General features: G+C 49.8%; 1 protein-coding gene across 3 annotated transcripts in view; it reads right to left on the bottom strand.

The window, feature by feature from the left end:
* Positions 1-558: 558 nt before the first annotated feature.
* Positions 559-10,178, bottom strand: part of DECR2 (2,4-dienoyl-CoA reductase 2) — a 40,321-nt gene continuing 30,701 nt past the window's right edge. For all 3 annotated transcript variants that reach the window (XM_027834001.3, XM_037910877.2, XM_037910879.2), the window contains 2 exons: positions 8,491-8,661; positions 559-7,470 (listed from right to left, as the gene is read on the bottom strand). In XM_027834001.3, coding sequence (XP_027689802.2) covers positions 8,627-8,661 — 35 coding nt within the window. In that variant the 3' untranslated portion in view covers positions 559-7,470; positions 8,491-8,626. The remainder of the gene's footprint in view (positions 7,471-8,490; positions 8,662-10,178) is intronic.

Here is a 10,178-nt window from a genome sequence, read left to right as displayed (position 1 = left end):
CCGGCACCCCTGATCAGGTCACCATGGTGCTAGGCTCTGAAGTGGCATCTTAACCAGTACTGGATTGGTTGGTAAACTGGGCCCATTCCAACAAAATGTGTTTGAATGCAGCCAAATGCAAAGTCATACATGTAGGAAGAAGGACTGCAGGCCAGACCTACAGAATGGGGGGCTGTATTCTGGAATGCAGTGATGCCACAAACAATCCGGGGGTCATAGTGGATGAGCAACTCAACAACAGCTCCCAGTGTGATGCTGTGGCAAAAAAGGCTAATGCATAAATAGCGGAGTAGTGAGTAGCAATAGGTAGGTGATTTCACCTCTGCATACAGCATGGGTGAGACTGACACTGGAATGGTGCCTCCAGAGCTGGTGGCCACATTTTTAAAAGTTATTTGAAAATTGGAGAAGGTGCAACGAAAAGCCACATCAATGTCTCAAGGGCTGGAGAAAAATGCCTGACAGGGATTTAAGGAGATCAATTTGTTTAGCTTGCCAACAAGATGATTGTGAGGTCACTGGATTGCAGGGGATAAGAACCTTCATGAGGAGAAAATACCAAGTATTAACAAGCTCTTTAATCTAGCAAAGAAAGACATAACAAGAACCAATGGCTAGAAGCAGAGGGCTGACAAATTCAAATTGGAAATAAGGCACACATTTTTAGGTGAGGGTGATTAAACACTGGACCAAACTCCCAAGGGAAGTGGTGAATTCTCCATCTCTTGGTGTATTCAAATCAAGACTGCATGCTGTTCTGGAAGATGTGCTTTACTCAAACACAAGTTATTGGGCTCAGTGCAGGGGAAACTGGGTGAAATTTAATGGCCTGTGATTTACAGGAGGTCAGAGTAGATTATCTAATTCTGGATTTACACTCTATGAATTTCTTTGGCCAGCAGGAGCTCTGGAACAAAGGGCTTTGCCTGAAGGGGAGAGCCCCCAGTTGGGACATTAACAAAACAATCCAGAACAGCTAAGTAAACTTAGCAATGAGAGCAAAGTGGATTTAAATCGTTTGGGGAATGGGACCCTGCTCCTCCCTCTCTGTGTGCCATGAAGGCTAATCCAGAAACACTGCAGCCATGGATCTCAAGGAGACAACCCCATCTCTCCCCACCCCATACACACTGATCCCAAGACCTCTGAATAGCTGGCCTTTCAGCAGCACATCACCTCCTTCTTCCAATCATCACTCACAGCTCCCTATGCTGTGTGCAAATAGCACTGGTTAAAATTTAGAGCTGCCCCCGAATGAGGCAATCTTATCGAACATGCAGTGAAGAGGCAGCTGATGGTGCATCACAGCATCTTCCACCAAGGAATGGAATTTCATGTCATTACTTGTTTAGCTCCCTGGAGAAATCAATTTTGACAAACCATTTCAAGCTCACTTGGAGATGGTTTTCAAAATTAATTGAAATTTAGAAAGGCACCACTAACTAGCACCAGAAAAAAGGGCAGCTCTGCTTAAGTTTCCTCACCCTGGCATTGGACAATGGAGCTGCTTCTGGGAGCTAAGCTGGGTGAGAGCTGAAATGCATCTACAGGTCAGAAGCCAGAGTGCAGGAGCATTATCAACAGATAAAGCCTGAGCATCAGCCTCTTGCCACACAGCAGAGCCAACGAATCTGGCACTATAGACACTTACATCCCTAAAAGCAGGTGTAGCGCTCAGAGTGGGCCCAGACAAGACCCTCATTCATGCTGGGGCAGGACAAGTGCTCCATTTACTGACACACAGCATACCACAATACTTACGCTGCCAAACTTCCACTCCCCTTGCTTAGCACCCCTACCCAGTCTCTGCCACAAGAGTGCTGAAAATGGCATGGCCTTGCTAACCAAGACTGGGAGCTCCAGCGCAGAGGGGTCAATCCCATGACTTAACGAGCAAAGAACCCACTTAAGAGTCAAGGAGAGTAAGAGTGTGTGTAGATCTGACAAGTGCAGTAGAGCTGTAACTCTTTAATACTCCCACTGAAGTCAACAGCAAAATTCCTGTTGACTGAAACAGGAGCAGGAATGAGCCCAGAGCTCCTGGCAAACATCCTGTGAGTGACATTAACCGTCTTAATGATCCAGTAGCTCCCTGCTGCGCTCTGGAAAAGAGTCTGTACTCAAATTGGAGATTAGCAAAGGCCTGTTCTATGGCGTTTGGTTCGCTTGTTCCCATTGACAACTGATGTTTAGAGACTTATTCCCTAGTTATATTCCTCACTGATGGTGTCTGTAGAATACTAAATCCTACTGCTGCTACAGACCTGCTCGGAGAGGTGTGTCTTATTGCAAACTGGGACAATTGTCTGCATTTTTCAAATATTTCATGTGTAATTTGTGTGCATACTCAGGTGCATGGGGGCTTCCCTCAGACCTGTTCTCCTGGGTAGTTTACTGCAGGAAGTGGTTGATTTAATTCCTCTCCCCCCACCCCCCATTGTTGTGTGCTAAGATTCCCTCACCTGGAAGAATCCAGAGGCCTGCAGGGCAGATGTACCTTTGTAGTCAGGCATTGCCTGATACGTGACAGCATTTTGCTTAACTGCGGTGAATGGTAGTTATAGATCTGGTGCAGGATAGCACTGTACCAAGGCAGCATGCTGGTGACTCTCTAAGGGTCAGAGCTCAGACTCAAGTAAGGGCAGCAGGATGGTCTGGACGCAGCAGCACCTTCTGCACAGGACAGAGCTCCTCACAAATGGGGGCTTTGCCAAGGCATCTACAGCTAGAGATCCCCTGGCCAGAGACAGTAGGAGAGTGAGGCATGCAGCAATTGCTGAGACTACTTAAGCCAATGGGCTAGGTAATGCCCCAAAGCCTTGCGGAACTCCCCTATGCAATCCCTATTTATTGAGGTGTGGCAATGGTGGGGGGAGAAAGTATTTGTAACATGACCTCTTGTAGCTAATATATAACAGATAGGACACCTTTGGGTTTACTGAGTCACTGTTATGGGTGTATGTACTCACTGCAGAGCTCCCACCTAGTGACTATAAACCCTACATGGCATTTCATAGGTGCTTAAGCGACACTTCTAGTTTTACAATTACCCTCTCTAACAACCTGATCCAAAGCCCACTGGCTTCACCGGGCTTTGGATCAGGCTGCTATTGTGAAGAAGGCAGGAAATCTCCATCCTTTGTGATGCAGGAAGAACACCGCCTGGCTAAGGAGTTTGGTCTCATTTTCATTAGCCTTTCATGCAGCAAACTGGTTGGCTCAACAGCCTTGGGTCCGCATACAAAGCTTGTCACCTGCTCCAATCCAAGAGCTGCATGGATCTTTTAAATTTTCAATTGCTACTGTTCTAAGCTCTATTAAGAACGTGAGAGGAAATGAAGATTTACCGTGTCTTTTCAAACCCACAATGATTCGAGGCAGAGGTTAGTCAGCAGAATAAAACACTGGTGGGTAACTACATGATCGCTCAGATGGGGTTCATTCTTTAGTGTTAACTTGGAGGAAGGATCAGTCAGCAAAACCACAATCAAATAAGAAACAGAATCTTCTAAAACAAGCTTTTACAAAATTAGAAACAGATTATTTCTAGCACCGAGAGAGTGGCATGGACCTGCTAAATCAGGGGTGGGCAAACTATGGCAGGTGGGCCAGATCCAGCCCGCCAGCTGTTTTAATCCAGCCCTCAAGCTCCCGCTGGGGAGTGGGGTCTGGGGCTTGCCCCGCTCTGGCGCTCCAGCCAGGGAGCAGGGTTGGGGACCATGCCATGTGGCTCCCGGAAGCAGCAGCATGGCCCCTCCCCAAGCTCCTACGCATAGGAGCAGGCATGGGCCTCCGCATTGCATGCTGCCCTCACACCAAGTGCCATCCCTGCAGCTCCCATTGGCAGGGAACCACAGCCAATGGGAGCTGCAGGGGCGGTGCCTACAGATGGGGCAGCATGCACAGCTGCCTTGCCGTGCCTCTGCATAGGAGGTGGAGAAGGAACATGCTGCTGCTGCTTCCGGGAGCCGCTTGAGGTAAGTGCTGCCTGGAGCCTGCACCCCTGAGCCTCTCCTTGCACCCCAAACACCTGCCCCAACCCTTATCCCCCCTCACCCTCTGAACCCCTTGATCCCAGCCCAGAGCACCCTCTTGCACCCCAAACCCCCCATCCCCAGAGACTGCTCCCCCATCCGGAACCTGCACCCCTTCCCACACTCCAACCTCCTGCCCCAGCCCTGATCCCCCTATTGCCCTCTGAACCCCTTGATCCTAGCCTGGCGCCCCCTCCTCCACCCCAAACACCTGATCCCCAGCTCCACCCCAGAACCCTCACCCCCTCCTACACCCCAACCCCAATTTTGTGAGCATTCATGGCCTGCCATACAATTTCTATTCCCAGATGTGGCCCTCAGGTCAAAAAGTTTGTTCACCCCGTGCTAAATCCTTTCTAGGAGTCACTCACACCCCTTCTGCGTGGCATTTAGTTTATTCTATGGTGCAGTGCTAGCATGCACTGGGCAGTGGAAGATCAGCTGATTTGTCCATTTAGAAAGGATCTATTCCTGCTGGGCACCAAAATCCTGGATTTACCTAATGATTGTACTGTCTGTAGCAACACAGAAGAGACAGGACTCTGTTGTAATGGATGTAAATAGGATTCTTTACATAGGCTGCCGGACAGAGACCCTGTGGTTCTCTCTGGGTTCACAGACTGATTCAGGGGCTGCTGCCTATGGTGCAATGATGAGTGGTATCCGATCAAATCTGCACCACTGTTAGGGAGAGAATTTTCTGCCTCTGTTCAGTTCCTTAACAAGGACTGTGCCAGTGCACAGCGGGAATCCTCCACCCTCAAGGATTACAGGAGTATATTTGAGAAATTTAGCACTGGTGAAGCTATACCTCTGGCATTTGGTAGACTGGCATTCCAGTTGCTCCGTGGCAGAAGGTAGTTTGTGTTCAGCAAAATCACAGGAGGCAGGGGTGGGTTTTCAAACACATCAATCAGCAGCAATAAAGGCTCTGTCTCAGCTCTCATCCAGTTCTGAGCTGCTCCACAAGCTAGTCTGACTGCATTGCCTCAGAGCCCTGCTAACTGCAGCCAGACTAAAGAGACAAGCTAGCACTGACACTGCTGTACTGATTCTGGCTGTGGTGAATTTCACCTCATTTCCTACCATTGAGTACTGCACAGATATGCAAAGGTCTGATGTACTGGGCTGTAGCTTGAGAGGCTGGGACTCAGAAGCAACGCTTGCTGGACACAAACCTAGGATAACTTAGGGCTTGGCTACACTTGCGAGTTACAGTGCAATAAAAGAGCCCCGGGCGCACTAGCTCACTACCCGTCCACACTGGCAAAGCACGTAGAGCGCTCTGACTCCGCAGCTACAGCGTTGCTGGTATTCCACCTCGGCAAGTGGAATAATGTTTGCTGCGCCCTCCGCTGGAGCGCTGCAGCGCCAGTGTGAATGAGGTGTTGCTTTACTGCGCTCTGATCAGCCTCCGGAAACATCCCATAATCCCCTTAAGTCAAGTGACCACTCTTGTCATTGTTTTTGAATCGCTACAGGAATGCGGAAATGCCCTTTGAAAGCTCCATTTCTGACAGCCAGCTGCTTATCTGCTCCGAGACAAAGCAACCATTAGTGTGGAATGCTGTGTGGGAGCGAGAGAAGTGCAGGGGAGGGGAGAGGGGGGTTTGCTGCTGTCTGAGCTTACAAGACACCATGCTGACATGCTCTCAGCCCCCCAAAAACCCACTCTCTCCCCCCACATACACACAACACACTCCCTGTCACACTCCACCCCCACCATTTGAAAAGCATGCTGCACTCACTTGCATGCTGGGATAGCTGCCCATAATGCACCGCTCCCAATGCCGCTGCAAGTGCCACAAATGTGGCCACGCCAGTGCGCTTGAAGCTGTCTGTGTGGACAGACTGCAGCGCTTTCCCTACTGCTCTCTATGAAGGCTGGTTTAACTCAAAGCGCGCTACATCTGCAAGTGTAACCATGCCCTTAGATAACAATTTCTTCTTTAAAGCATTTTACAGGCAGGAGTTAATCCTCGCAGTACACTGGAGAGGTAGCCTACTACCATCATTCCCCGTTTTACAGATAGAGAAACTGAGGCACAGAGTGATCAGGGCTTAGGACCATGAAGGTATTTAGGCTCCTAACTTCTGTTGCTTTCTGTGGAAGTTCGGAGCCTAACTAGCTGTGTGGATCTGGGCCTAGGAGACTTTTGGGAAAATCTCGGAGCTAGTGGAGACAGGGTCAGATGCAGGATACGCTTGTTTCAAATCTCCCTCTCTGATTTTGAACATTAGGGAAGATTTGGGGCAACCAGAAAAGAAATAGTCAGTTTTAGATCTGAAAGAGCTAGAATATTCTGTGGGATACAACCCATTGCTAGATCAGCCACGCGAAGGGCTGATGTATTACAGGCATTAGGGATCCTTCCAAAGACCCACTACAGGCAGGCAAAGAAACCACCCTCATGGGCCTCTCCTTCAAGGTGCTTCCCTTCTCTCTGGGTGCTGAACCAAAACTAGAATTCTAAACCTGCTGCTACCAAGTAAGTCTGAGCAAGGACAAGCTGCTGGCTGGCTAGTTACCTCCCATTGTTATAACCTCTTTATCCTGAGCCAGATGTGTCCCATGTGTTCTAGCTGTTTAAATACAGGGCTAGGAACCAGGAACTGCTCAGGGAGTCCTAATGCTGGATCTGGCCCTCACGCCTTGAGTGACCTTGGGCAAGTTGCTTTCCCTCTCTCTCTGCCTCATAGCCTCACATGTGAAATGGGGCTGATAATCCAGACGTAACCCACAGGATGGCAGCAGGACCAGTTACTGTCTGTAAGGGCCAGTCTACACTGAAAACCTATATCGGGATAGCCACGTTTCTCAAGGGGGTGTGAAAAATCCACACCCCTGAGCGACACAGTTAAGCCAACCTAAGCCCGGTGTGGACGACGCTAGATCAACGACAGAGTTCTCCTGTTGCCTTAGCTCCTGCCTCACAGGAGGTGGATTCCATCAGCTGATGGGAGAACCCCTCTCGTCGCTGTTGTCCGCATGGAACCACTGCAGCTGTACCGCTGTAGCGTTTCAAGTTTAGATATACCCTAATTGCCAGAGTCAGGGCCCCACGCACAACGCAGAATCCTGGATCCAGCAGCAAAGCTCAAATAAACAGCAAAGCTGCCTTTTCTTTGCAACCGTAAGAACTCGTCTTTCAAATGTGAATTGAGCATAACTGATGTGTTGTCTGCCTGAGTGTGCAGGCAGCCTGAAACCACAGGCTGTGAGGTGTGAACTGCCCCATCCATTTCAGTGGTGAGTGTGAAATATACACTATTAAGATCCCATTGTCCACATTCACTATTTCACTACCACTCTTGATCATTTGGCTTGGGTGCTTATCCTAGAGCCCAAACTGCCTGCTGCACATTTCCCCAAGTGCCAGAACCTCTTGCTTCTTCCAGCATCTGTAGTACAATGATGCACTGGTGAGACACGAACCTGCAGCGCAATAAAAATAAAAATTCACAGGCTCTGATTTTCCGAGGTGCTGAGTACCTATGACTCTAGTGGAGATGAATGGGAGTTCTGAGCACATTAGCACCCAGAGACTGAAGGCCCATTTAGTGAATCGCACAAGGAGTGTGGTAGACATTGTACTGATTGTTTTCATAACTTAGTAGCATCACCCCAGAGTGTAGGAAGCTGCTGCAGAGTCTCACCCCTGCTGTGCTGGGGTGCCACAGCATGCAAGGGTCTGGGCTGCTGAATACCACTCCTGAGCGCTGGAGCGTACAGAAGGCCGTGACAGTAGAGCAGTGCTAGTGATCTGGCTCAGACCCACGACAGGATGAACGGTAGCAGGGCACGTGCTGCTATCAGTGGGAGGTGGACATTTGCAGCTTGCTGAGGGCGATTTTTAATGGTGGGAATATGGACTCTCGCCTGTTCACAGGGCACACTCTGGATGGTCACTAGCCCATCTAAGTGCAGGAGGGGAATGGAGATTCAGGGCTGGCCTCAGGCAGCATGTGCCACAGAGAGATCACTGCTGCCTTCAGCTCTCGAATGGGAGTGAACTGAGTCTGCAATGGGGAAGGGCAACATGCTGCTTAACCCTCTGGCTGCCTGGAACACCCATCTGCAGAGAACATCTGCCCAGATGAAGGTATCCACCAGTAATGTGGAAAGATACCAGCCGTTTATAGGTTAAAGCTGGGAAAAATCAGCTGGGAATCGAGACAGAGGGGTGGCAGGGCTGCTCTCTGGCATTACCAAGGTAACTCAGCAGAAAAACAAGGGGTTTGATGTAACAGGAATGAAAACAGTAAACTGAAGGGGAGCAAGGCTCCAACAACCCGCCTTCCCCCCACAGACCCATCACTGGAGCTGCACCTATTGCTAGACCAGCTTCAAAATATAAAATGAGGAGCAAACTTGGGCCCAGCTGCCTTCTGGACAGGACTCCCGTAGCGCCCCCCACACACACACACCGCTAACCCCACCCCCACCAAGACATACATTGAATCTTCAACTTTGCCATTTTCACTTTTGCCCCAGCAAGGTCATCCCAACGGCTGATGGCCAGAGGTCATGGCTGTCCCCTGACCCTGTGTCGTAGTGTTTGCTCAGCGTCCTGTCAGTCCCTGGTCGTCCATCATTTGTCTTTCTTCACTTCCATGGCCCAATGATCTGTAAGACAGAATGGAAGTCAAGGAATGAAACTGACGTGAAATCCATCATGGACTGGCCTAGATCAAGACAGAGCTCAAAAAGAGCACTGGGGAATGGGGACCGGGCGGGGAGGGAGCCCCCCTCATTCAAACAACTTCAGTAGCTTATTGTGGAGGTGCCATGGTAGCTCCACAGTTAAGACCGCCTAGAGATTTGTGCTTAAAGCACGGCTTAAACCTCTTTGGGATAAATAACAGAGTGCACCTTCCCCATACTCTGAATACAGAGTAAATGTTCAGGCAAGCCTCTTAATTAACGTGGGTTCTGATTAACATAACATGGGCCCTTCAAGACAGGACAAGCCCCTCCCTTCCACCTGCTGGTGTGTTGTTTGGTTAGGTAACATTACAAATTAAACAGGGGATACTTCTGTGTGGGTCTCTGATTAGTCCTGTGTGCCTCAGAGCTGATCTGGGTTGTTGAAAATCATGATGCAACTATACAGTCTGTGGGTTTGGCAAGGTGAGAGAGGGCCAGGACGGAGAGAGGGGGCAGGGGAGGCTGACACCTACACGTGTCTCTGCACAGTGAGCCTGCAGTCAGAGCAGACTGAAAAGGCACCTCATTACTTAGCAAGGACAGACCTTCTCCAGGGGCCAATGGTGCTAGTTACAGGTGCCAGATGAACAGCCCTGAGCTGGCTGGAAAACCACAGCTCTCTTTCACCAAACATTTAGAGCTTTCAAAATTTATTTTTGTTTTGACCAAGACCTCCCAAAATGATTTGTTAAATGGTGGGCAGCCTGCGGGGGACAGAGGGAGAGATACCACCCACCAGCGCAGTTCATAACCACTGGGCTTAAGAGTCAGTTAATCTCTTCTCTTGGAGCTATTCCACTTTGTACACATAACAAAATATTCATTGGGCCAAAAGGAGACTGACTCTGCAGCCTGCGATCAGGGCCCATCGCCCAGGACATGGGAGACCCAGGTCCAAATCCCAGCTCTGAATCAGGCGAGCCTGGGTCTGCCACCTCCAGCTGTAACTAATAGTTCCTTGGGCATTCTGTGAATGTGGGCAGCTCACTCAGTGTGGAGCTCCATCCCCCCTAGTGTAGCTGGGCCACATATAGTGGAAGATAAGCCTACATCAGCCTTGGCTAACAGAGGTTGGCCTTTTAGCTCAGTCAGTGCCGCTCCTGCTTTAAGATCCAGAGGCCCAAGGATTAATTCCCACTGCCAACGACGCACCCAACTCAATGGTCAAGCATGCACCAGCCCCTCCTGGCAGATTGGTGCCATTGTCCTTTACACCACTTTGTATTACGTGGCTTGGCCCTCTTTGAACACCTGGGGGCAGATCCTGCGCTGGTGGAACTGGCCAAAGCTCCATCGTGCAACCTCTCACACACACGCTTTCTAATTGTGCCCAGACGAAACCAGGTCTCCTGGAATTTCTCCCACGTGGCCCTGCCCTGTGGGTTTTGGGGAGGGAGACTGCAGATTTAATAACCACACATTTGCGCTTCCTAACT

The sequence above is a fragment of the Chelonia mydas genome, chromosome 10 (assembly GCF_015237465.2).
Source record: "Chelonia mydas isolate rCheMyd1 chromosome 10, rCheMyd1.pri.v2, whole genome shotgun sequence".
Taxonomy (NCBI): Eukaryota; Metazoa; Chordata; order Testudines; family Cheloniidae; genus Chelonia; species Chelonia mydas.
Note: the sequence above shows the minus strand (reverse complement) of the source record. Positions and strands in the feature narration are given on the sequence as shown.